Source organism: Cyprinus carpio, chromosome B5 (genome assembly GCF_018340385.1).
Source record: "Cyprinus carpio isolate SPL01 chromosome B5, ASM1834038v1, whole genome shotgun sequence".
Lineage (NCBI taxonomy): Eukaryota > Metazoa > Chordata > Actinopteri > Cypriniformes > Cyprinidae > Cyprinus > Cyprinus carpio.
The window spans coordinates 32,071,642-32,099,546 of NC_056601.1; the positions used below are offsets into that span (position 1 = coordinate 32,071,642).

The following is a 27,905-nucleotide window of genomic DNA, read 5'->3' on the forward strand; positions in this document are numbered from 1 at the left end:
GGGGGAGCGGTCAAACCTCGCGAGAGGTTGCGAGAGTTCCGGTGTTGTGATGATGAACGTCCCTGCCAACATGGCGGTCAGCATCCGCGGCCGTCCGACCCGGAGTGTACGGATGAGAGGCAAGTTAACGGCACCCACATCCCCGTTACCACGCGCAGCCGGCGCGGTTTATAGCCCTCTGCTTGTGTAGCACCCGTTGAAGCGCGGATAAGTCCTCACGGTGTCTTTATTGTGTCGCTTTTTTGTGCTTGACAGGTCGGAATGACAGCGGGGAGGAGAATGTACCGTTGGATCTTACGCGGGGTGAGAGTCACCATAGAGATCACAAGAAACAAATTCATAACGCTTCTCTGTAACAATAACCAAGAAGTGATCAAATTGCCGCTAAATCCAAGAAATTGTCACTAGTGATTTCCTACCTGCTTTATCTGGTCTGCAGAGAATGGGGCTGTCTCAAAACCTAATGGGTTGCCTAAATAGACCGCATTATTTACGCCTGTGTGATGCCTTAAATATGCTGCTCACTAGGATTTGAAACCCAGGTGTTGTTTTGATCTGTAGTGCACAGCCACATCAGTTTGTGTTGTCTGGTAAACATCAGAATAGCTGCATGCATCGGTTAGACTGTGTCAGTAAACAAACAGTCACTGGCTGAATGCATCCTGATGCCTTCATATCTTTGCATGCTGCCTAGTCTGTGTTTTAAGGTTTCAGATTATGATACATCTAAGCTGGTGGGTGTTAGATGCAAAAACTCTTTGACGAGCCTGATCCTGATGAATCTTGCCGTGCCAGAGTGTTTGACGTCTCTCCTGAGAAATGTACTAAATAAAGACCAGAGCAGGGGAAAGTTTCATTGCCGAAATTTAGAGCATAATATCATTATGGGCAAAAATCACTTGCATGGAAGATCCCTAGAGGTTTCATTTTAGTTCTGCACGGGGAAAGTGATGCTTCATAGTGGATATGGAGAGACATTATGTGATATGTTTGTTGTTATGTGCTAAACAATGTGATTTTAATTTAAAAAAATGCATATTTGCTGTAGATGAGGAGTAGCCTACCTAATATACTGTATTAGCAGTAACTGATTATTAACCTCTTTGTATTTTAGGATCCAGACATTTTAATTTAAGATTTTTGTTTTCCACAGAGCCCTCAGATAACATGCGTGAGATCCTTCAGAACGTCGCCAAATCTCACGGGGTTTCCAACATGAGGAAGCTTGGCCACCTGAACAACTTTGTTAAGGTACTACAGCTTCCATTTATGCTGGTTGTTGTTCAGAGGCTGGTCCACGCCACGCTTGTGTATGATTTTAGCGATGAGAGAAGATCATGACCAGGTCTGCATGGAACCAGAAGACTTCTTCATATATTTTGCAAAGATTTTGAGGGGAAAAATATGCTGAATTGTAAATGTGAACGTGATAGAATCATAAATTAAATGGTTTTATGATTGAAATGTTACATGAACAAAATCCTCTGCAAAAACCTTCAGAATATAGACAAAACAGTAAAGCTGTGTGCATGTAAGAGCAGCTGAATTGAAGATTTACGGCTCAGGAGAAAGACTCATTTTGAGAAAACAAAAGAGTCTTTAAATATTTTTGTTATTTTGGCTTGTAACATATCTATAATCTGGAAACTAGATATCTTAGAACTAAAATAGCATTGAGACTTGGCAGTTGAATATATATCACATCCAGCTGTCCTCACATACACACAGTATACTTTAATAAAGCATTATACACTAATATATAGAAAATCTCAGCTGCATTATTGCCGACATTGTTGCAAAATGTAATTATATTATCACACAGCTCTAATCTGCTAAATGCAACTTTAAGCCTTGAAGATGTTAAGATATTAGAAACATTAACATCATCATTTTCTGTAAAACTGCGTTGAAACAATGTGTTTGGTGAAAAGCGCTGTATAAATCAATTTGATTTGACATGCCGAAGAGGGATGATTATTTTTAAATAATGCAATGTTTTTAAGGCCTGGTCCTGTGAGCAGATCTGTAAAATAGTAAACAGCACAGCAGCAGGCAGTGTGTGTGTGTGTGTGTGTTGTCAGGTTGTTTATCTTAGTGAGCGCCTTCTCTCACTTTCAGTTTCTTTCTGAGCAAGATTTTTTGTGTTTGAGAGTTTCATCTCAGTGGGACTGAGGTTAAACTTAGTGCAGAAGTATGTGTGCAGGTTTTGTGTGTGTGTTTAAGTGGGATTGTCTCAGCTTTGGAGTGGTGTGTGCGCATGAATGCTGTGTGTGGCCCTTTAAGGATGCTGAGATAGAGGAGATCTAATCCTCACTGAGGGTCACATGACCCCTCCTGACTGCCTGAGCTCTGACATCATCATAAACACATACATATGCATGCTCAGCCTGCCAAGGTCATTATGCTCCACAGTAACACACACACACAAACATGTTTAGGAGACTAATTTTACACTGTAAGGTCAGCTCAGTTCAATATTTGATGTGTTTGTCTCACTTTTTTATTTATGGGTTCAGTTCGTGCAGCTCAGATGATGTTTTGCAACTTTGTTCACTTTCGAAACAGCTTTGAGAGAATTTAAAGAATTAATTTGTTAACTTAATATATAATTACATGTTATAAACTAGATGTTCTATCTAGTGGAATGACGACACTTAATGTTAATTAAAAACTCTCTAGTATATCTTTTCTGCTATTATAGTATTTCTGTTTTAAGATTTTCTGTTTTTAAGACTGTTTTAATAGTCTCTTTACTCACAAGAGCTGCATTTATTTGAGTAAAAAACAGTAATATTGTGAAATATTTTTGCAAGTTAAAATAACTTTTTGATTTGTGAATGTATTTTAAAATGTAATTTATTTCTGTGATGCAAAGCTGAATTTTCAGCATCATTACTCCAGTCTTCAGTGTCACATGATCCTTCAGAAATCAGTCTAATATGCCGATTTGATGCTCAAAAAACATTTCTTATCATTATTGATTTTGAAACTGCTTAATATTTTTGTGGAAACTGTGATATATATATATATTTATGGATTCTTTGAAGAATAGAAAGTTCAAAAGAGCAACCTTTAATTGAAATAGAAATCATCCTTGCTGAATAGAAGTATCAGTTTCTTTAAAAAAATCTTTCCAGCCCTAAACTTTTGAACAGTAGTATGTCCTATGAGCATGATTATATATCCGTGCATTAACCATAAACAGTGTAATGAACTTCATGACTTGGTGTAAGAATATCTGTGATGAGTATCTCTCTCTTTCTTTCTCAGCTCCTGAACAGTGTAAGTCACTGTGAAGAGAGATTAGGATTTACATATGAGGAAATCATCATTTGGTAAGTAGAACTTTCTCTTGCTGTGTTCCAAAATCTAGTGAGCTAGTTGCGGACTACATACGGTAGACAGCTGCCTTCTGAGAAGTCATCACAAACACCATGGAATCTCACAGATGACTGATTTGTGTGTATCATTCTCTCTCGATTTGTTTTAGTCTGCGCGTGGCGTTGCTGAATGAGGTGAAGGAGGTTCGGGCTGCGGGTTTGAGAGCACTAAGGTATCTGATCCATGACAGCAGTGTCCTCCAGAAAGTTCTTCAGCTGCAGGTGGATTACCTGATCTCCAGGTGAGTTCACACACATGTTTTGTGTCCTCAGAGTCTTCCGCTTCCATTAGGTTTAAAATCGATTTGACCACCCTTACTGACACTGTCAGATGAGAGCAAAACTGCAAATGAATTGAGCTGAATGAAGACACTATTGTCTTCTGTAGAGCTGCTTTATAGCCAAATCAAAATAGAATCATAATTGAGAAATTTAGCGACATCTACAGTGTTATTGAACTGAACTGAATCAACACTGAACTGACTTGAGCTCAATGAAGACGTTACTACTGTCTTCAGTAGAGCTGCTTATAGAAGAATTAAACTGAATAATGACACCATTATAATGGGAGATGGAAACACATTTACTGATAAATTCCTCCATGCACATCCAAACAGTCATGTGACTTTGGGCGATGGGACAGCATAACTTGACTAACTACGTTCCCAAACAGCAGGCATCTACTTCCGAAAGCAATGATTGCGTTTATTTGTGTTTCGTCTGCTCAGTCTGCTCAGTGCAAGTCATTTATTATCTATGAACATTATTATATTTAGTGGCTTTTCCTACTCTTCTTAGTAATATTTAGTGTCAGTTTATCAGGAAGTGGCGATTTTGTTCTCTTTAGACTCATAGGATGAGAGGTTTTATGCAATATTCCGATTTGTGCATGCGTTAAACTCAGTACTCTGGATGAAAACATAGCTATTGATTCGGTTATTTTCCTGTTTATTACTAGAAAGCTGCACTGTTTATAGAGCTCTATATCAATAAAAGTGACTTAAGTGCACAAAACAAAGTGATAATGTAGATGCACTACTGTATTTTGTCATCTTTCATCATATTTTCAGATTCATGAAATAATTTGCTTGTCTTCAGTGTAAAATGAAAATGTGAATTGCCATTGGTGCTCTGGTGGGAGACGTGATGTGATGTTTGAATGTCTTGCATGTGTTGTTTTGTGTTCAGGTGTATTGACATCCAGCAGAGCAACGAGGTGGAGAGAACTCAAGCCCTCAGACTGGTCAGAAAGGTACAACCTCTAACAGCACTCTTGCACTCGGTGCATAACCTGTGTATGTTATTTGTGTTGTTGGGTGAATTTCATCTCAATCTGTTCTTTTCCCCGTTCAGATGATAACAGTGAACGCAGAGCTCTTCCCCAGCTCTTTGACAAACTCTCTGATCGCGGTGGGGAACGATGGGCTGCAGGAGAGAGATCGCATGGTTCGAGCCTGCATCGCCATCATTTGTGAACTTGGTGAGTTAGAAGTGGCACATTTATTAAGACAAGCATCACTATAATTATTATTACTTACACTTAAGGTTAGTTTTAAAGTTTGGTGCGTATCATGCCTCAAATCATGCTGCTCACTGAGGTGATGTATGAAAATGCTTACCTTAGTGAACGAACAGATTAAAAATATTTTATGGATTACAGATTCTCAATGCCAATTCTATTACAGATTGATACAGGAGTGGTATATATTCAAGGCAATGTTTTGTAAAATTTTTGAATTTTATAAAAAAAAAAAAAATTAAATAGATTTTTTTTTATTTGAAAAGTTTTAGAATTTTATACTTTTTAAAATCAAAATTCTAAATTAGATTTTTTAATTTGAAAGATTTGTAATTTTATTTTATTTTTACATTTTTTATTTTTTATTTTTAAATGTAACATTATAAGAACTTGCATAAATTTCAAGAATCTCTTTTAAACTGATTAAATATGTTCCAAATAGACATAATAAAAATATTATTTATTTATCTAAATATTGGACATTACACAAACGTTCATTATCAAAATAGTCAGTTTATTTTGTCAATAAATATCCATTTTGATTTATTGTTGAATGTTTTATAGGATTTTGGCATATATCTTTAAATTGTAAATATTTGTTTGATACGGTTGTGTTTTCTTGTAATCCAGCACTGAAGAACCCCAAGATTGTGGCACAGCGGGGAGGTTTGAGCACCATCCTGAAAAACGTCATCGACTGTCAGCTGAGCCGCATCAACGAGGCCCTGATCACCACCATACTGCACCTGCTCAATCACCCGCACACACGCCAGTACATACGTGCTGATGTTGAACTGGAGGTATGCGTGCATGCAGCGGCACAGTGGGTTGTGCATATGTTCATTGTGGCACAGGTTTAATCTGGCTTGCATCATTCCCTTATCCCTATTATAAAATAAAAATGAAAATTGTCTGACAGTAGTAAGTGTAAATCACATGACATGTGGCAAAATATGGTAACCCATAATCCGAATTTGTGCTATGCATTTAACATGTTATTTTATTGTTTCTTTATTTTTTCTTTCCAGCAAATCCTAGCACCTTACACAGACTTTCACTACAGACACAGCCCTGACACAGCAGAGGCACAAATCAAGTGAGTTGCATATTTATATACTAGTATATATATATTTACATATATATATATATATATATATATATATATATATATATATATATATACATATATATATATTTACATATATATATACTTGTGCTGTCAAACGATTAATCGCATCCTAAAGGTTTTAAAATACTGTGTATATTTATTATGTATATATAAATACAAACACATGCATGTATATATTAAAGAAAAATGTTATGTTTATATATTATATATTTATATTTTTATATACATAACTAAACACAGTACACATAAATATATTATGCAAACAAAAACTTTTATTTTGGATGCGATTAATCATTTGACAGCACTAATATATACACCCACACACACAGACACACACACACACATAAATAAATATATATATGCTTTTGTGCATGTTTCTGTGCCATTATCTCATTTACCTGTAATGCCTTGTAATCATGTGCATTTATTTCAGTAACTTTTTTAATGAATCGTTGTGTTCCATAGAGAGGACAGAGAAGCTCGTTTTTTAGCCAGTAAAATGGCCATCATTGCAGCCTTCCGCTCGTGGTCAGGTATAAAATCTACTGCATATTCATCTAAACCGTAGTAAAGGGAAACGCTCTTCATCCCTCTTTTCTGCTGTTCTCCTATAGGTATTATCAACCTGTGTAAATCAGGGAACTCAGGGGTCCAGTCTTTGATAGGCCTGCTCTGTATACCAAACATGGAAGTCAGGGTGAGTTTTAAATACTTTTTTTTTTTTTTTTTTTTTTTTTTTTTTTTATTATTGAGACTAACATGTGACATGTTTGTCACTAAAACATGATATATTTGAATATTAAGCAGTTTCCAACATTGATAATAATAAATGTTTATTGAGCATCAAAACAACGTATTGGAATGATGATGTGACACTGAAGACTGGAGTAATGATGCTGAAAACTCAGCTTTGCATTACAGAAATAAATTAAATTTTAAAATATATTCTAATAGAAAAAATATATTTTAAATGGTAGTAATATTTCAAAATATTACTGTTTTTACTGTATTTTTGATCAAATAAATGCAGCCTTGGTTTGCATGAGAGACTTGTTATACAACTAAATAAACAAAGAAGAATTTTTAATCACAAAATCAGAATGATTTGACTTCAGTTTTGTGAAACTATACATGAAAAATATCTGCATGAAACCGAAACAGCAGACGAGCTGAACGAGACGCAGTTTCACTCTCTGCAAGCAGGTGGCGATTAAAGCGTTTCCTTGGTTTCCGCTGTAAAAATAAATAAATAAAAGCAGCGCTGCACTTATAAACTTTAATATGCATTATACAGAGGCAAGATGAAAAGAAAAAATACCATCTAAACTTTTCTAAAGACAGTAAGTTCCCCTCAGACATACATTCATATAAACTCCTACCCCTAATTGAATTGCGATTTGTTTAGCATCTCAACCGATTTGAATCATCACATATTTTAATTGATTTTCAACCGGCTTGCAGTTAATCGTTACATCCCTAATTTTAACTAAAATATTATAAAGTGCATTAAATGTTATTTGAGTGATGAATAGAAAAGTGTTGAAGCATTGTTTGCCACTGATTCACTGAATCTGTTTTAAAGCTGAATCTATCCATTTATTTTCGCATCTGCAGAAAGCCTTATTAGAAGTCATGTACGAGATCTTCAGGTTGCCTGTTCCTTTAGTGACAGGAGATTTTGAGGAAGCCCTGCACAGCGTGGGTAAGAAGCACCTTGATTCCTGAACACATTTCATCTGATCAGAAACACCTCACTGACTGCTGTAGAGGAGTATCTGTAAACTCTGATTTGCATGTTGCTCTTTCTGTCTGGGACGTCCGTTTCATGCTGATGTTTGTGCTGTTCAGACCCCAGCAAGTTTCAGGACAGCTGGAGACTTTCTGATGGGTTTGTTGCTGCAGAAGCCAAAGTCATATTGCCTCACAGAGCACGATCTAGGTGAGACTCGCCTGGGTGCAATACTGGAATATTCTGGGTTAAACGTTGCATTCATGTTCTTGTGTTGTCTATTACCAGACCAGACCTCATGGACAACTACCTGGCACTACTGCTGTCTGCCTTTATCAACAGTGGACTACTGGAGGTGTGTAATCACATGATCACTTAATGCATGCTTGATTATATTTCCCTTTAATGGAAGGGGTCTGTGATGTTTTTATTGATAATGATTTTGGTTGCTCAGGGTCTGGTGGAGGTGGTGACCAGCAGTGATGGGCAGATATCAGTGAGAGCCACCATACTGCTCGGAGAACTTCTGCACATGGTATTGCACTACTTCAGACCTGTAAACAGGGCTCATTACCTTTTTACACTTCATAAATATTTATTATGGGGCCATGAACTTGATTATTTAACAGCTTAGTGTGTTTTTATAAAACTGTGCACAGATGTAGCTTTACTTTCATTAAAGGTTTTAGAAAGCTTTTCCTTATGTCTGCAGTGTCGTTGACTAAAACTAAAATGAAAAATATAAAAAATTGCTTTTAGTACTCGACAAAGCTGAAAAATAGAAATCTCAATGTATATTTTAAATATAAAATTTACAGAAGTTGCAAAAGCTAAAGAACTAAAATGGCTAAAACTGAAATAAAATAAAGCTTAATAGAAATAAAAAGTTACTGCAGTTTACAAAAGTACATAACAGAATTACTAAAACTAAATAAAAAAAACTAAAAATAGAAAAGCTAATTCAAAGTAATCAATGCTATCTTAAAAATGTTTTAATAAAATACTAAAATAACAGTTTATGGGGGAAAAAAAACTTTACATCATAAATAAGTAGATAAATTGTAAATAAATCTATACACATTGAGATATTGAGAATTTGGTGGTCAGAATGTGCTTATTTGTTATGATATGTGCATATTATTGCAACAATGCAAAAATCTTTAATGATCCTAAAAACTTTTTTAGTAATGCACCAGTCACTGATCTGTTAATTAGTAAACCAAACTCTAGGCATGCATTTGGGCTGCTGTTTAATTTCCCCTTTTAGCCTTTATTTTTGGACCTAAAATGTCACTTTTGTTCACATAATGTTTCTTCTCTCTTCCAGGCCAATACGATTCTTCCTCACTCTCACAGTCATCATCTGCACTGTCTGCCCACGCTAATCAACATGGCTGCTTCCTTTGACATCTCTCAGGAGAAACGGCTGTGAGTGCAACAGTCAAGGGACAATAGTCTGAAAGCATGTGTCAAACAATGTTTTCCACTATCAAGCAATTAATTTTTGCCTTTAAATCTTGTGTTTTCCAGGCGTGCCAGTGCAGCTGTGAACCACCTAAAGCGTTTCCACGAAAAGAAACGGCGTGGCCCCCAACCTTACAGTCTTTACCTGGATCACATCCTGCGCAGGACGTCCAACTCCACTCACAAGAGAGAGCAGCACCAGCGTCCACAGAAGGACATCTATATCATGAAGGTACACACACTGTATCATCGTGTGCCTGAGGTGCATCCTAACCAACCCTAACCCTAACTAACCCTAACCCAAATTAAGTATTGCTTCAAGAAAATGTTGCCTAATTTAGCACCATTAAGATTTTTTGAGTTGTCACATTTCATTCACGCAACTCTGATTGTTGTAATGTAAGAAAACATGATATTTAAATTGTAAAGTACTTGCACATTTGTTGTACTACCTTAGATTTGTGATATGTTTCTGTCAAATTCAGCCGTTGTTTGTATAGATTAATTTAATAATATGTGACGCAGCAGAAGTTTCTGAGTTGTTTGTGTGGTGTTAGGACACTGAAGAGGCACTGATGATGAACTTGAGGGACAGTCAGATCCTCAATCACAAACAGAACCTGGACTGGAACTGGATTCTGATCATCACTATACTGAAGGTGAACGAGGAACAGGCCCAACTCACTCTTCCTGCCATGTTTGGAAAGAATTCTAGCATAATGCTTACTACATACTGAACAATATTCTGTCTAGTGCCTACTATTTTTGAAAAATAGTATGTGAAACAGCAATGATAAATAAATTATAATTTCTTACAGAAAATTGCTAAATTTTCATGACTTGAAGTTACTGTATTGCATGTTGAATTCAGGAAATTACACTATTTTTGAAAAATATTATGTGAGACAGCAATAATAAATAAATCATAATTTCTTACAGAAGATTGCTGAAGTTACTATATTGCATGTTTATTTCAGGAGACTTCTTAAAGGAGCATAAAAAAGCCTTACTGTGTTGTTTTTTCTTTCTAGTGGCCAAATGTGAACCTCAGAAACAACAAGGACGAGCAGATGCACAAGTAAGACAAGCGTGTGGTGACCTATCATGAACATCATGTGCTACATTTTCTTGAAGCACTAACCACAAACTACATCTCTACTGTATGTTTGTTTGTATGTAGGTTTGTGAGGAGGTTGCTGTATTTCTATAAGCCCAGCAGTAAGCTGTACTCGGCTCTGGAGGTGGATCACGCCAAAGCCAGACAGCTGACGGTCGCGGGCTGCCAGTTTAACCAGTTCCTCTTGGATTCGGAGGACGTGAGAAATGAAGACCTTTGAGCCTTTGTTAAATTACTCCATAAGAGACGCAGCAGCAGTTAACTTGGTTAATGTTCTTCCATTTCTGTAGGACGGTCAGGCGTATTTAGAGGAGCTTGTGAAGGATATCGTCCAGTGGCTCACATCCTCTTCTGGGCTTAAGTCTGAACGTAGTCTCCATAGCAACGGCCTCCTCAGCACCCTCAGTCAGCACTACTTCCTGTTTCTGGGAACTCTGTCTGCACAGCCGGCTGGAGTAAAAATGCTGGAGAAATGTGGCGTTTTCCAGTGGTGAGAACACACTGTTTATAGAAACTTTATTTTGGCTATATGAGAACGTATTGATAACAACACATTCCTAATAAATCTACCACAATATCATGTTTAGAGCCCTATGAAATCCGTTTTTTTTTTTTTTTTCGTTTTAATTTTTCTGGATTCGTTTTTTTTTTTTTTGTTGGTGAAATTAAAAATATTAATCAAAAAGCATGTCTAATTAATGGAAATCATGAAACGTAAACAATTGAACAGCAACAGTAAACAGTAAATTACATTTTTATGGCCTTATGAAATACATTTTATTACTTTTTTCAAATTCAGTTTTATTTTTACCAAATTCTGTGAATCTTTTTTTTCCATTAATTTCCATTTTAATGGATTCATAAAATTTAAAAAGTCAATATAATGTCTTTATGAAGATAAATCAGATTTGATAAAGAATTAATTTATTAGAATATATATATATATATATATAATAATAATAAAAATAAAAATAAAAATATATATATATATATTATTATTATTTTTATTATTTTTATTTATTAATAATAATAATAATAATAATAATAATAAAAATATATATATATATATTATTATTATTTTTATTTTTATTTATTTTTCAGACTTGTGTTGTGTATTTACAGTTTTCTGGTAAATAACTTTTTCTGGTAAATATTCCTTAAAATATTGTTTGAATAATAAGTAATACATTTCTGTCAAGTTCAACCAAACTTTTATTTTGACGGGTTGCTGTGAAGACCTTTAAGTTTCTGTTTGTATATGATAGTTTTTCTCATGGTAAAATGCTGATGAAGTGACTCTCAGAGCAGTTCTAGAGATTCTGTTCATGTGTTTATGTTGAGGAGGGAGAGGCTGAAAACAGTATCAGTATGTGTGTCGTAAACGAAACCTTGCATCTGCGCCATTCATTCAAAAAGACACGCAGAACATGCAGGATTCATATTTAATTAGTATTTTTGCAGCTTAATATTCACAGACACTTTCTATATCGCATTTTGATTAAAGTGTGCTGATCTACTTTTGATTTATCCATCCAGAATTTGGCAAATTCCGTGACATTTTTGGTATACAGTAAAATCCATTTCCTGCATGTTCAGGAAAAAAAAACCATACCTTACAAAAATATAGTGTTCCAGCAAAACTCGAACCCTGGTGAAAATTTGCCTCAAATAGACCCTTTTCATAGACTGTGATTACAATCCCACAGATTTTAACATTTAGAAAAGGTGTTTATATTTTCATTTTAACGTTGTGTTATAATACCTTGGCATTAAATTATAGAAAAGTAGTCAACTCTGCTGTACGAGTGTTTGTAACACAACAGTTGTGAGAGTAACGGCAAATTTGACATCTTTTGATCAACATAATCAACCTCTTAATATTTACCTCTTTTTTTTGGAAAGTTATAAGAAGGATATCATGGAAAAATGTACTTATTTATTTATTAATGTATTTATTTATATATTTATTACCCTTATAGAATTTTAACCAACTGTGATGAAATTAGAAATGTGAAAAGGGTTGATAAACTGCATAAAAAAAGCAAAAAAAAAAAGGGCTTTTATCCAGGCATGTTAATACTGTACTACCACAGTAGCAGAGTGATTAACTGTGTTTGGGTTTGATTTGTTTCCTGCAGTCTGTTGAGCTTGTGCTCAGTGAAAAATCAGGATCACCTGCTGAAACTCACGGTCTCCACTCTGGACTACAGCCGAGACGGACTCGCACGAGTCATTCTGTCCAAGATCCTCACAGCGGCCACCGATGTAAGATCACTTTAAGATCATGTAGGGTTGTTATAATTTGCTAAATCTAAAACCATAAACATTTTTGTTACTTAATAAAAAAACTACAAAAAATTTGAACGCTTAACAAAATGAATAAAATTTTAACTAAAATCAAATGAAAATGGGTAAAAAAAAAATTATATATATATTTAAATTTTAAATATGCATGTGATATGTTAAGATGTTTTGCAGTGATCTGCATTTAATTTATGTTTATTATTAAAACAAATATATCCTTCCAATAAGATTCTTGTAAAACATTTTCAAGTTGTTCTGACTGTATATTAGAATATAGTTAGTGATTTTTTTTCTGTTTGTCTGGTTTCAGAACTGCCGTCTGTACGCCACCAAACACCTGCGCGTGCTGCTGCGCGCTAATGTTGAGTTCTTCAGTAACTGGGGGATGGAGCTGCTTGTCACACAGCTGCATGACCACAACAAAACCGTCTCCATGGAAGCGCTGGACATCCTGGACGAAGCCTGTGAAGAGAAGGTAATCAGATTGGATTGTATCAGTTAAACGTGTTTCTTACAGGAACTCTAATGTTCTTTATTTCTGTTGTTTGATCATTATAGGCCAACCTGCACGCTCTGATCCACATGAAACCTGCTCTGTCTCACCTGGGAGAGAAGGGCCTTCTGCTGCTGTTGAGGTAAAACAGGTCTTGGTTTTCAGTTTAAGTATGTTTACTACATAAATGTAGCGCTTAAAAAGAAACCTTTTAGCTAGTTTCACGAACTGGAGATTGTGATAGAGCTGCGGAGGGTTTGTGAGTGGATAAAAAGCTAACAATTAAATAAATCATAAAAATGTTAAATGAAAATAAATAACTTTTAAATGAAACAATCGATCAAAATCAAGCACTTAGTAAAAATATGAAATGTATTAGGGATGCACCGGTTGACCGGCCATAAATCGGAACCAGCCGGTTCTTGCTTAAAATACGCGATCGGCGATCGGCCGGTTTTTGGGTCTTTTTTTGGCCGATTTTTCCGGAAGTGCGCCCATGTGCACAGACTACATTGTAAACATTTGCTATCATGTCATTTGTGTGGCAGTATTTCGAAATCTGTGTGCAGGACACGGGCAGCCGTTCAGCACTGGAAGTGCAGAGCTACATGTCTGAGTCACAGATAGCAGGAAGTGAACAGCCACTGGTGTACTGGCGTACAAATAAGAGCCCCTTTCCTGCGCTCGCTGAAGCTGCGTGAGCGTACTGTACCTGCCCTGCACAAGCGCAGACAGTGAAGGGATGTTCAGCTCAACTTCTCACGTGTTGGATGAGAAACGAAACGGACTAAACTGTGACAAAACTGAAATGCGTTTTTTTTTTTTTTTTTGTAAAGTAGAACTTGCATAAACGTTTGAAAAGCCATAAGTAAACGTCATTTCTGTATAAGATGATTATTTTTATTTTACCTTAAAATTAGATTGACTTAATTTGATTTAAAATTCACTTGAAAAAAAGTGTTTCATTCATCCAATTAAAAATTTTTAGGGTAATGATTCACATCTATATATATATATTTTTTTAACTTAAGCCAATAGTTATTTATTTTTCATTGGCTCAAGTAAAAAAATACAGATGTGAATCATTACCCTATTTTTTTTTTTAATTGGACGAATGAAACACTTTGCATCTTTGTTTTATTCGCACCAACATGATTTTAATATTTTGGAATAATTTATTTACATAGCATACTTTTATTTAGTCTCACTGGTAAAGATCTTTTTTATTTGAAACCAAATTTAAAAACTAAAACAAATACGGAATGCTGATTAAGAAACATCTTCTTGAATGTGTGTTGATTGTGTTGTTGCCTTTAATTTTACATGGTTACAGTTAACCTTTTCATTTAAGGCCAGTTCTATGTAGTTTCAACCCAATTCAAAAACAAAAGCTAAATGCTGATGTCTGTACCATCTATGTTTGCACTGAATGTAGGCTACTTACTGTGCAGTCACTGCCGTTAATTTCAGATGGTTACGGTTATTGTTTTCAATAGCCAAAAGCCAGTTTGGCCTATTAAATACCAAATGAACATCTTTGTTTATGTATATTTTCCTTAAATCAAAAAAAAAAAATAAAAAAAAAAAAAAAGTATGAAAAATCAATAACAATCCACCACTAAAAATCATAAAAAGTTAATCCCTAAAATGTATATCTTTTTTTTTGACTATTAACCTACATTAGAGATGCAAATAAATGCTTGAGGTCAAAGAGGTTCAGCTGAAAAAAAAAAAAACTTCCCCACTTTGCTTTTGATAAAATTAGAGTCTAAAATAAGCATTTCTAAGTGGCTGTGTGATATTTAAAACATTTTAAGTTGAATATCCAGCAAAAATAACTTTTGTTATGTGCATTCATTATATATTCTGTTATTGTGATCATTGTATTTTGGTCATACTGCATGCCAATAGAGTAAAAAAATCTTACATTTCTTAAATTCATGCTCTTATATTTTCATATTTACTTTCAATTTTTAATGCAACATACATTAATATGTATGTAAGAAGCAAAGATTTTATTAGTGCTACAATAATCTGCTCTTCATTAGTGTTTTGAATTAATCGTTCAAGGAAAGCATGTAATTTTTGATAATAGTTCATGTGGATTTGATTTCAAACTAAATTTTGTTTTAATTAAGTTATTGAAGAGTCATATATAAAGACGATATTTAAATATGCTAATAAGTGGTTGTACTCCTCATCTCGAAGTCAGCTGCTAAAAGAATGAATATAATGTGGTAAATGCCTCTCTGCTCTCCTCTGTAGGTTCCTGTCCATCCCAAAAGGCTTCTCTTTCCTCAATGAAAGAGGCTATGTCAGCAAACAGCTGGATAAATGGCAGAAGGTGAACGCATCAATCCACTGACTCTCTCTCTCTCTCTCAGCCTGTGGTTTTACGCCTGAGTCTGTTCCTCTTGAATGCAGGTGTGTTGAGCCATGTGTGTTTTTGCAGGTGTATAATCTGAAGTATGTGGACATGATTGAGGAGCAGTTGAATGAAGCTCTCACAACATACCGCAAACCTGTCGACGGAGACAACTACGTCCGCCGCAGCAACCAAAGGTCTTAGCACTGATGCTTCTAAATAAAGCTAAAGTAACACTGTTATGAATATGTATAAACATGATGTATACGTGTTTTTTTTAATCAAAGCATTAATCTTGTAGGTTACAGAGGCCAAATGTGTTTCTCCCTGTGCATTTATATGGACAGTTGGTCCATGATAAAACCGGCTGCCTGCTGCTGGAAGCTCAGGTACCCAATTACACCTGCGCTGCTTGCTGTGGCTGTATAGCATTGGTTGTTTTTGGGCGCTTATGTGTTATTTGTGTGTGTTTGTTAGGGTGTTATCCCAGATCTTAGCTACACAGTCCGTTCTCCAGTGTTGGATAAATGGGAGGGCATTAAACAGCTGAAGGCAGCGCTGTGGGCTCTGGTCAGTGATGTTTTTTTCATTCTTGAATGTCTCTGGTGTCATTGTATGCAAGTTTACAATCATTTTAAATATTTCAGGGCAACATTGGCAGCTCAAACTGGGGTCTGAACCTCCTACAAGAGGAGAACGTGATTCCAGATATTATTGCTCTGGCTCAGCACTGTGAGGTTCTGTCCATACGTGGGTAAGAATACCTAATATAGGAACATATTTGGTTATTTACAACCTTTAATGCCAATGGACAGCATCTGTGGGAACATTACACTTGCATACATAATGTAGGAAAATCATTTTCCACAAAAATGTTGATTGGCACAACTGTTTTCAACATTTATGATAATAAGAAATGTTTCTTGAGCAGCAAATCAGCATATTAGAATGATTTCTGAAGGATCATGTGACACTGAAGACTGGAGTAATGATGCTGAAAATTCAGCTTTAATCACAGCAATAAATTAAAATTTTAAATATATTTTTTTATTTTATTTGTAATAGTATTTCACAACATTACTGTGTTCTTACTGTATGTTTAATCAATTAAATGCAACCTTGGTGAGGATAAGAGACCTTTCAGAAACATTTAACAAAAATTGCACCAACTTCAAACTCTTAAACAGTAGTTTTTAACCAAAAATTCCTGAAACATAGTCTCATGTCAAATGGATGATTGCCCTATCCACAGCGCTTTCTTCATATTTTACAACCATCCACTTAAACCTTCCTCCTTTTTAGTGCTGTCAAATGATTAATCGCAATTTAATCAAAAACAAAATAAAATTTTTACATAACATAATATTTGTTACTGTTAAAATGTAAAATGTATTATATAAATACAAAATACAAACACAAACATATGTTGAAAAAAAAAAAAATTACATATATTTATATGTATACATTTATATTCATATAATTTATATTATATATAAATATTAGGGCTGTCAAATGATTAATCACGATTAATCACATCCAAAATAAAAGTTTTGTTTACATAATATATGTATGTGTACAGGGTATATTTATTATGTATATATAAATACACACACATAAATTAATATTTAGAAAATATTTACATGTATACATTTATATTTTATATTCTTATATTTTATATATATATAATATATTTAATATATAAAACATAACATTTCTTCTAAAAACTACATGCATGTTTGTATTTATATATACATAAAAATGTACACACATATATTATGTAAACAAAACTTGTATTTTGGATGTGTATTTATATATGACAGCCCTAATAAATATATTTGTTTACGATTAATCGTTTGACAGCACTACTCTTGTTTTGACACTCTCACTCTAACTTTATTTTGGATGGGATTAATCACGATTAATCGTTTGACAGCACTACTCTTGTTTTGACACTCTCACTCTAACTAAAATAATAGTAGTGCAGATTGCATCATATATCCAGTAAGTAACAAGCAGTGCTGTCTGTGCAGTACGTGTGTGTATGTGCTGGGTGTGATCAGCCGCACGCGACAGGGCAGTGATGTGCTGAAGGCTTTGGGATGGGACTCTGTCCGGCACAGCCGCAGGCAGCAGTGGCCCGTCGTCCCTGATGAAGTGGACGCTCCGCTGCCCAGCGAACTGTCATCTGTGCCCAGCACGCTCAGCCTTAACTCGGAGTCCACCAGCTCACGCCACAACAGCGAGAGTGAAAGTCAGCCCAGTGAGTCAATGCACATGCTTAACATATCAACATGAAAATATTTCTTCATCTGTTTTTCTCCTTGTTTACAAGTAAAATATCAAAAATATCCTTAAACTAGATGGATTTACTATAAAATCAATCGTATAATATTTAATATAAATACTATCCACTTCTCACCACAACTATATATTGGTCATTTTGCACCACATTATTATTATATTGGTCATTTTGCACCACATCTCTAAATTCACTAAATATGCCAGTGGAGTAAGATAAACAAAAAATACGCTTTCAAGTTGTTAAATATTTTTTTTTTAGCTTTTATTTATTGTTTAAAGTAAATTGACCATATTTAAAGGATGTTTACATTATACATTTAGCAGATGCTTTTATTCAAAGCAACTTGCAAAAGAGAAACAAAGGCAAATTGTCCAAGAAGAAACAATATTTGTAATATACTATAATATTCATAATAAACTTGATTTGGAAGCAAGCTAGAGAGCTGTTTTTTAGAATATTATAATGCTTTTTTTTTGTTGTTGTTTTTTTTTGCAGTGTTTAATTTTTTGTGTATAATTTTATTGATAATTGTTCTGCTGATTGTAATTAGTACTGTTTTAGTATTATTTGAATTAGTTTTTTTATTTTCTGTGTTAATTTTAATTTTAGATTTAGTAATTGTTATGCTTTTTTATTTGTATTTATTTATTTATTTTAATACTTGTTTCCGTTTCAGTTATACTCATTTTAGCACTTCACCTGAAACTTTTATTTCATTTACTAAATTTAGCCAAAATTTCTCATTTTATTTAATTTTTTCATCTAATATTTGTGTTATTTTATTTTCACCATTTTTAGTAGTTTGAGTTAAAAAGATGCACAAAAAAAAAAAATATGCATACGTTATCATTGCAGTCTGTTGTTTTTCATTTTACATCCATTGTAATATTTCACTTCTCCCTTAGGTTTGTATTTCATGGACGATGACCGTGAGGGTTTGGACATGTATGAGGACTCTTCTCTACCCATACACAAAAAAAACAAATTACAGAACCCCCTTCACCACCCCAACAACAAGGGACGGAGCCCCAGTGACACTAAAATCACGACAAACGCGGGAAAATCCTTCGAGGAGCTCCGGAAACCCACTCCCTGTCTCTCCACGCGGGAAAATCCTTCGAGGAAGAAGGGACGGAGCCCCAGTGACACTAAAATCACGACAAACGCGGGAAAATCCTTCGAGGAGCTCCGGCTCATGCGGCGCAACCGGACCATAACAGAACCCTCGAGCTACTCTCCAGGCCACTCGGGGCAGAACGAGGTCTTTTATAATGGCGGTCGCATGCCTCGCAGCCCAACGGTCAGCCTCGAGACTTCGTTTGTGGGTATTAAAGCACTAGCAGAGCCGTATGGCACAGAGGGATGCTCGGAATTGGAAGGCAGAGGTCAACATAAGGCCGTGACCCCGGGTGATGGCCAGAGGGAGCGGAGCAGCAGGGAGCGTTTGACTTGTGACAGTGCATCTGTACTGCCCGGCGGCGGCACGTTTAAGAGCCGCAGTCATAGCTTTAACACAGACACGACCACCAGTGGCATCAGCTCCATGAGCTCCTCCCCCTCCCGAGAGCCCGCCTCCTCCATCGCCATGGATACGGACTGCGCCAGCCTCAACACGGTGGTCAGCGCCAAAACTGTAAAAATGCAACACTCGCTCAGTCCTCAGTCCAAGCACAATCACATCCTGTTGTCCAAGTCTAATTCCACCTCACTGGTTCTTCCCGGGTCGGCGCACACGCTGCCGCGCAGGGCACAGTCGCTGAAGTCACCCTCCGTGGCCACCATCAAGAGCCTGGTGGACTGCAGCTACATCTACACGAGCCCGCGTGATGCGCTGGGATACGCCACGCTGAAGCGCCTGCAGCAGCAGAGGATCCACCCGTCTCTCTCACACAACGAAGCGCTGGCGTCTCCCGCTAAAGACGTGCTGTTTACAGACACCATCACCATGAAAACACGCAGCCTCGACTCCCGGCTCACGCCACGCAGGTACACAGCATTTACTTCTACTTCTACATCTTTCATTTAATTACTCAACTACTCATTTTTTTAATCTTGATGTATTATTACGGTGTGTGTTTGTGTGTGTGTGTGTGTGTGTGTGTGTGTGTGTGTGTGTGTGTGTGTGTGTGGTAAAACAGTACTATGATAATTTAATTCAAACTTATAACTACATTAAAAAAAATTTAATACAAAATAATATATATATAAAAAAATTTGTCTATTATATATTTGATATTTAATAACTGAATGATAGTTAATGATAATTAAATTGTAGTGATAATTATGATTAAAATGACTGCTGTTTATTAATTTATTAACTTTTTAATAATGAGAATCTAAAATGTAGCATTAAATAAATAATATATATATTTACAATGTTTATTTTATATATTTATTATATTATAATATATTATTATTACAAAAATGACACTTTACTGTAATAAGAATTTTGGGGCAAATATATATATTTTAATGAAAATATATTTCATGATAATGCAATGGTCCAAAAAGTCTAAATGAGGTAAAAAAAAATTATTATATAATAATTAAAATACAGTATAATTAAAATTTAAGATACCGGTATTTTTGTATAATTAAATGTATTTTATTTCGAATACATTATTTTATATTTGTTGAAATATGACTTCTTAACAGCTTTTTTTGCATTGACCTATATATGAAAGTGCAATTGAAGATCGGGGTGTTTTTTGCTGGTTCTCAGGTGTTCTGGGAAAAAGTATTCTGGGCCGTTAAGCTCCCACCACAGAGTCCACCACAGAACTCTTGTGCCATGGTGGGTAGAGAGAGTAGGATCCCCTCATTAGCTTGGACCCGCCGTAGAGTTTGTCCCGTCCTGTGTGACTACAGATCCACTGTCATTCTCCCCGAATAGTTTCCCCATCTGTCACTCACATTCGATGATGGCTGAGTGACTAGATACTAATGCACCTCTAAGACTAGATGCTTGTGGAAACAGTCCTTTAGGAAAACCACAAACCTTGTTGATGTAGTGCTGAACTGGGATGCTCGATCTACTGCTGGGAATCCATTTCCACCTTCACACAAACTAAGCTGGTTTAGTAACGTCTTTGGCTGCATCCCAATTCACGTGCTTTTAGATACACTAGTTGGGAGTCTAGTTGTTATTATTGGAGGCATCCTGCCGGATGTCTTATGTATTTAATGATAAAATCCACAATTTATTTGTAGTCCTGTCTTACTATTTCCTTAAGCACTGGTGTAATGCATACTATTTAGTTTGTGTCTGTGTGCTAATAAAAATGAAAGTCTAGCTGAAGATTTCCAGGATTAAAGCTAATGTTTTGCAGTGGGTGTGCTTGTGTTCACTCTCCTCTCAGGTTCTTGAAAGCTCTGAGTTTTGCGTCTCTGGATAAGGAGGACTTGTTGAGTCCGATCAATCACTTCACCCTGCAGCGCTCCTCTTCCCTGCGCTCCATGGTCTCTAGCGCCACCTTCGGCTGCAGTGAGGACTACATCGGCCTGGCGCTGCCCCTGGACATCAACCACATGTTTCAGGTACATTTAGTTGTCTCTTCACCATGTGAACTTTTAGTAATGCATCTGTAGAGTGTACAGAGGCTCATGCGAATTTGATTCAATTTTCATTGTTTTGGTTCATTTGAAGATGCAGTCATTTGAACCGTATTTGTTTTTTTTTGCTCTCACTGTGGGCATAACTCTGATTGTGTGACTTATTTAGTAGAAGCAAGCGTGTGGTAATTTTTCTGATTAGACTTTCTTATTATTTGTTATTTTCACATGTTAGGTAATAAAAATACCTAAATAGATTTGCATTAAAGCAGGGAGCCTAGTTTTAGTGAGCAAAAAATTTAAAATCTAAAAAAAAAAAAAAAATGTTGTAGAAAATTACTTTTTTTCAGGTAGGGAAAATTACTGAATTTTAATTGAGTAAGAGTGTAAATGTTTGTTTACATATAAGATTTCACTTTATTTTTAGATTAAAGAAACATCATATTTCCAGAAGAGAACAAGCCCCCCTGCTGGAGAAAAATCATCCAAGTTTCTTTTTGGAGAATGTGATGGTATGACTGCTTGTTGCATCACCCTTATATTTCTGTATTTGTTATTATTATTAGTAGTAGTTGGAATAATAATAATAATACAATTATTTTTAATAATTAAATAGAAATTCAGTACCGTTCTAATGTTTGTGGTTGGTAAGATTTTTTAAATGTTTTGGAAGAAGTCTCTTCTGCTCTTCATTTATTTGATCAAAGATACAGTAATATTATGAAATATTATTACAATTTTAATGAATTGTTTTCTATTTGAATATACTTTAAAATGTAATTTATTCCTGTGATCAAAGCTGAATTGTCATCAAAGCTGAGTGTCACATGATCCTTCAGAAATCATTCTAGTATGCTAATTTGCTGCACAAGAAACATTTCTGATTATTTTTAATGTATAAATTTTTTCAGGGTTCTTTGATGAATAAAAAGTTCAAAAGAACAGCATTTATTTGAAATATAAATCTTTTTTAACGTTATATAGCTCTACTGACACTTTAGATCAATTTAATGTGTCCTTGCTGAAGATAAAAAATCTTACAGACCCCAAACTGATGTATAAAATGGTAAGTAAATGAATAATTATATTAAACAAATCTGCATGTTTCTTGTGGGATTCTTAGAACTGTGTGGTGGTCCTCCACTGAAGCCGCAGATGAGTATCACAGAGCTGTTAAACAGCAGCCGGTCGGAGCAGCACCACCTGCTGGGCGCTGATGAGAGTACAGGTCTACAGGAGCACACGGAGCACAACTGCCTCTACTGCTGCGCCATCACCGTCCTCGGCTCACACACACACAGCCACCTGAACAACACACACACACGCACAGGTGGGCAAATACACGCTACCAGAGAATTTCAGCTTCATAAATCAATTTTTTGCATGCTGCTTTCTGAAAGGAATCAGTGATTATGAGGAATCTGGTTGCAACTGGAAAGGTCGTAGGTTCAAAGCCCAGATTGGGGTAAAGATGAGTCGTTTAGCTCCTTTTGTTCCTCATACCTGACTCCTCTCTCCGGCAGATCTGTCTGATGGTTTCTCTCAGTGGCACAGCCAGCCTTCCCATAATCACCTGGAGGTGGTCACACAGTCCAAGTTCTCGGGGATCTCGGGCTGCAGCGACGCGGCCGTCAGTCAGGGTTCGGCCAGCAGCACTCCCAGCACAGAGCTCATCCTGGGTGAGAATAAGTTTAATAATGAGTTATTTAGTGTGTTTAAAATTTCTGGAAGTTTATGTTTTACTGGGACATCATTGAACATACTACTATACAGTACAACATATGAAACATTTTCAATAGTGTCAAAGTGAATCTTTTTATTCAGACAAAAGTTTTGTTTGAAATAGTGTGTAGATAAAGAGGGAACTTTTCAGTTTTTTTTTTTTTTTTTTTTTTTTTTTTACATTCTGTTTGTATTGAACTGGGACAATACAAAACAATTATAAAATAATCCCATCCTAACATGTATAAGAAAATAATAATTATCAGAATAGTATATATTTTTTATTTCTTTAAAGAAATAAAAATATTTAAATAAATAAATATATATATTTTTTGAATCTAGGTAATTGATAAAGGCTACTTTTTTCCAATTCTATTTTTATAAATTTTTGTTGTTCTTTCCAAAGGAGCAACACAACTTTTCAACCACAGCATATGTAATAATTCAATTTAAAATATAATAATAATAATAACACCAACAATAATAATGATGATGACGATGATAGTAATAATAAACAAAATAATTTACAGTATCTGTAATAGTTTTTTTTTTTAACAAAATCTTTTTAGTAGTGTCAAATTAAATGAGTTCTATTGACAACTGATAGATGTTTAGTTTTTTCAGTTCCTTTTTATTGCGTTTTCTTATACTATCCAAACAAAATACAAAACTTTTGCAACTTTTCCACCCCAACGTATATAATTAAATTTAAATAAATATAACAAATAAATAAAATAAGTAATAGTAATAATGCTAATAATAATAACGGTATCTGTTATTGTTTTTTTTTTTAATAAGTTAATCAATAAAAATGTAAAACTGTTATGTCAGGGACCACTCACAGTCATTTCTCTCATCTGTTTATTAACAAATTGTATAAAAGGGATCCATATCTTATTAAATACATCTACCTTTTAAGTAGATATTTGTTTAGCATATAAAGTAAAAGTGAAGTAAACTTTACAAGTGAAGTAATAACCAAAATCCAAATAGTGTCCAAATGTAAACGTTTAGGAGATCATTTGTTCAGTATCAAAGCAATGGAGGTCAATGAAAAGTCCATGATGGAAAAGCAAGCATGTATGTGTTCATGTAGGTGGAAAGGCGATATCTGAGGACGGCCCGGCCTGCAGAGTTCTGTTGAGGAAAGAGGTTCTGCGACTCGTCATCAACCTCAGCTCTTCAGTCGGCACCAAAGGACACGAAACCGGACTGCTCACGTGAGAAAACAGCTGAGAATACTGTGCAAGTGTGTGTTCTGTGCTGGTTTTAGCCCTGTGTAACGCTCTGCTGCCCTCTGCAGGATTAAAGAGAAGTTTCCGTTCACGTTTGATGACATCTGCCTGTACTCCGAGGTCTCCTTCCTGCTGGCCAACTGCATGTTTCGTCTGGCCTCCCGCCGCTTCATCCAAGAGCTCTTCCAGGATGTGCAGTTCATTCCGGTACGGCTTCTCTCCTGAAAGCCTCTATAACAAATCTCCACCAGTTCATACTGCTCAGAAAAGTTCTAGTGTGTAGCTTCTACATCTTTTCACAGACTCCAGTATTTCAAGCTATGATCTAATGTAAGCTATAAAGACATTTTATGCACTATTGTGTCTGTGACGTTGAGTGTTCCTGTCTGCAGTTGTATGATGAAGCTGAAGCGGTGCTGAATAAACCATCGCAACCTGTCCCGGTGGACACTGAGGAGTCTTGATACCTCCGTCAGCTCCGCTATCCCATCACCTCACCTCACCTCCCATCCTCCCATACGGCACAGAGAGACACGCTTCAGGAGGACGAGGAAGTCAGGCTGCGGCTGGAGGAGAGGAATACCGAAACAAGCCCTTGGACTTCAGACGGTTTACCAGAAAACACAGTCAGACTGTGAAACAGGTGAACCGGAGAGCTGCACATGGTCCGAACAATACGGACGTACGTGTTTACAAAGAACGATCTAAACGAAATGCTGTTTACACTTCAAGAGTGCCAGATGCACGGATCAGATAGCCGGTTTACTGCACTGGTGTTTGTACATATCCACCCCGTCCCAATATTTCAAAAGATCACGCAAGCACTACAAAGAATTCAGCTCGACTGATTTGACTGAATGAATTCAGGACTTCCAGAACTGAAAGAGCGGGCGAAACATTCATCACATTTGTACTATTTATTTGTTTCTTTTCTTTTGTACGCGTGTGTTTGGATTTTTTATGACCTCCAGACAATCAGAATCCAGTGTTTTGGGGGAAAAAAACGATGTTTGCGATATGCAAACACTTAGCGTCACACATCTTTGGTTGGAAATCTGTCATCCGCGTACCGTCTCGGTAGGAAATTCTCTTCCAAAAGACGCAGGCGAAGCGCATGCGAGCACTGATACACACACTCACACACACTCGATCGCAGAGCTAGTTTGACTCCTGACAGTCTGGATGTTTTCAGGTTGAATCTCACCAAAGCTGTCCAGATCACGTCCAGATCGTATTTCACCGGATTTCTCTTTACTGTAAAGCCCAATTTTGAGAAATATGCTTGATTGTCATAATGCATAAGATTTTAATGGAAAAATGAATTGCATTTTTTGTAATCTGATTTTAGAGTGAGAAGTGACCCAGACCTGTGTGAGGTTCACCCAGTGATTTGGATTCTGTTGATTACAACAGAAAATCATTTTGACTGTGTAAACAGTCCAGAGGATGCATTCAAATATTAAGCCCATTTAGGACCATTAATGTTTTTTTTGTTTGTTTGTTTGTTTTTGTTACAATTGAGGACATTTCTATTAAATATTCTGTGGGGGGAAAAATTAGAAAAAAAGTTCTGAACACATAATGTTAGTATTAATAATTAATGATTTAATAATAATAAAAAAAATAGTAATTTACTTTTAATAAGTTATGTGTGAAAATCACTTGAGAATAATGGGAATTACAACGCGATTTGACTATTTTGGGAGCAAAATATGCTTATTTTTAACATTGCACTAAAAGTTATAATACTAGTCCTAAAAACCGGCTGAATTTTCTTTATGCAAAATACATACTTTTTACTTTTTAGTTTGTTTTTCATTCTGAAATGTTCATGACCGTTTAAGCACATTTGCGTTGCGAATTCTCATAATTTGTAAAATATTAATTAACATAATAGTAGTATTTGTTGTACTACATTGATGCTGATAAAATCAAAACATTTAAATATGGGGAGCAAAATGTGCTTAATTTTCCTGACAATTAAATCAATGCAAAATAAAAGTCCTAAAACAGGCTTAATTTCCTTTTATTTTTTTTATTTTTTTTGCATTCTGAAATTTTCATGACAGTTAAGCACATTTCTCTTCCAAATTCATGTAATTGTAATGCTAACACATGATAGCAAAATTTAATATACTGATAATAATAATAATAATATATATTTGAAAATAATAAAATGTGCTTAATTGTCATGACAGTTATGTCACAATGCAAAATAATATTCCTAAAAACAGGCTTAAATTTTTTATAAAATGTATATTTTTTTGTTATTTTACTCAAAATGATTTTCTCTTGTAATCGACAACATTCGCCAATGCTCTGGATAGTGAACCTTGTGTTGAACCTGGAATATTTCTTCAATAAGCTGCCAGAGCACTGGTTTAGAAAGAGTTCAAGTATTATCTTGAGGTGTTGTCTGAATATTGCTCGCGTTTCCCTTCACATCGCCTTTGAAATGCATTTAATCCCAGTGTGTTTCCTCAAGCGTGCACTGAAGCGTCTGACTTGTTAAAACACTGGTATTCAGATCTTCTTCCGATCGTAGCAGTCTTGTAGTAAGCCATAGTTTTTGCATTGATGTTCTCGATGTGTCCCTGATGTTCACACAAAGCACTGATCGAATCCATCCTTCCTGTTCTCCTGAAACCGTGTGTAAGATTGCATGCTGAATTGACACAAACCCAGTTGCTTATTTATTAACTGCAAGACCTTTTGTTAATGTGTCTCAGCGCTGCTGCTACTGCCTTCAACTGACTGCGATCTGATTGGCTGAAGAGAGAGTGCCATGGCTTTCGCCTGGGCTACGGATCTGTACCATTGTGGTGTGAGACAGAAATGAGATGAAAAAATATAGATTTATATTTTTCCTAAAAGATGAAATTGTGAGAGATGGTGTAATTTAAAGGACTTTTGTTTTTTTGCCTGAGTTGTGGTTTCCCTTGTAAAGTGTGTACAGTGTGTTTTTGGAAAAATCAAAGGGATATATGATTAAAGAGGAAAACTCATGAGTGCATCTGTGTCGTATGAGTGCATTTAGATGCAGAGTATGTGCAGGAGTTAAATGTAAAGTAACTTTTTATTTTTTTTAGGGGGGCAAAATGTATAGTTAACAATATGAAGTAATAACATTTTACCAGAGAGTTCAATGTGTACCTCAGTATAAATGTATTAGGTATCATGAACTGGCAAAGAGTAATACTTAAACAGCTTTCTTACATGCATTTTATTAATACATTTCTTCAGCAAGGATGCATTACATCGATCGGAAGTGACAGTAAAGACATTTATAATGTTACAAAAGCTTTCTATTTCATGAAAATGCTGTTGTTTTCCTCAAACGTCATGGTTTCCACAGAAATATGAAGCAGTAGTTTTCAACATTGATAAGAAATGTTTTCTGAGCGGCAAATCAGCATATTAGAATGATTTCTGAAGGATCATGTGACACTGAAGAGTAATAAGTAATGATGCTGAAAATTCAGCTTTGATCACAGGAATAAATTATATTTTAAAATAAATTCAAATAAAAAAACAGCTCTATGAAATAATAATATTTCATAATATTTAGTGCTGTCAAACGATTAGTCGCGATTA

General features: G+C 35.5%; 1 protein-coding gene across 2 annotated transcripts; it reads left to right on the plus strand.

The window, feature by feature from the left end:
* LOC109098755 (rapamycin-insensitive companion of mTOR-like) lies at positions 1-27,324 on the plus strand. Of its 2 annotated transcripts, none has more exons than XM_042723162.1 (38): positions 1-119; positions 256-303; positions 1,154-1,251; positions 3,271-3,335; positions 3,491-3,622; positions 4,569-4,632; positions 4,734-4,860; positions 5,530-5,699; positions 5,928-5,995; positions 6,494-6,561; positions 6,643-6,725; positions 7,643-7,730; positions 7,877-7,967; positions 8,046-8,112; positions 8,212-8,292; positions 9,085-9,185; positions 9,288-9,453; positions 9,779-9,880; positions 10,253-10,299; positions 10,402-10,537; positions 10,629-10,828; positions 12,477-12,603; positions 12,953-13,117; positions 13,201-13,277; positions 15,401-15,479; positions 15,588-15,697; positions 15,802-15,889; positions 15,978-16,070; positions 16,148-16,254; positions 17,531-17,760; positions 18,708-19,788; positions 21,132-21,339; positions 21,782-21,866; positions 22,478-22,684; positions 22,878-23,033; positions 24,173-24,296; positions 24,380-24,518; positions 24,704-27,324. In XM_042723162.1, the coding sequence occupies exons 1-38, from the start codon at positions 50-52 to the stop codon at positions 24,773-24,775; spliced, it is 5,220 nt and encodes a 1,739-aa protein (XP_042579096.1). In that variant the 5' UTR covers positions 1-49; the 3' UTR covers positions 24,776-27,324. The 2 variants fall into 2 exon arrangements, with proteins under 2 accessions (XP_042579096.1, XP_042579097.1); XM_042723163.1 differs by having other exon boundaries at positions 21,162-21,339.
* The last annotated feature ends 581 nt before the right edge of the window (positions 27,325-27,905 follow it).

Excerpts from the sequence above, each read along its gene's own strand:
- LOC109098755 (XM_042723162.1), top strand. The coding sequence starts at position 50 with ATGATGAACGTCCCTGCCAACATGGCGGTCAGCATCCGCGGCCGTCCG. Across the intron at positions 3,623-4,568 it reads GTGGATTACCTGATCTCCAG|GTGTATTGACATCCAGCAGA; the intron begins GTGAGTTCACAC and ends TTTTGTGTTCAG. Across the intron at positions 23,034-24,172 it reads CAGCACAGAGCTCATCCTGG|GTGGAAAGGCGATATCTGAG; the intron begins GTGAGAATAAGT and ends GTGTTCATGTAG.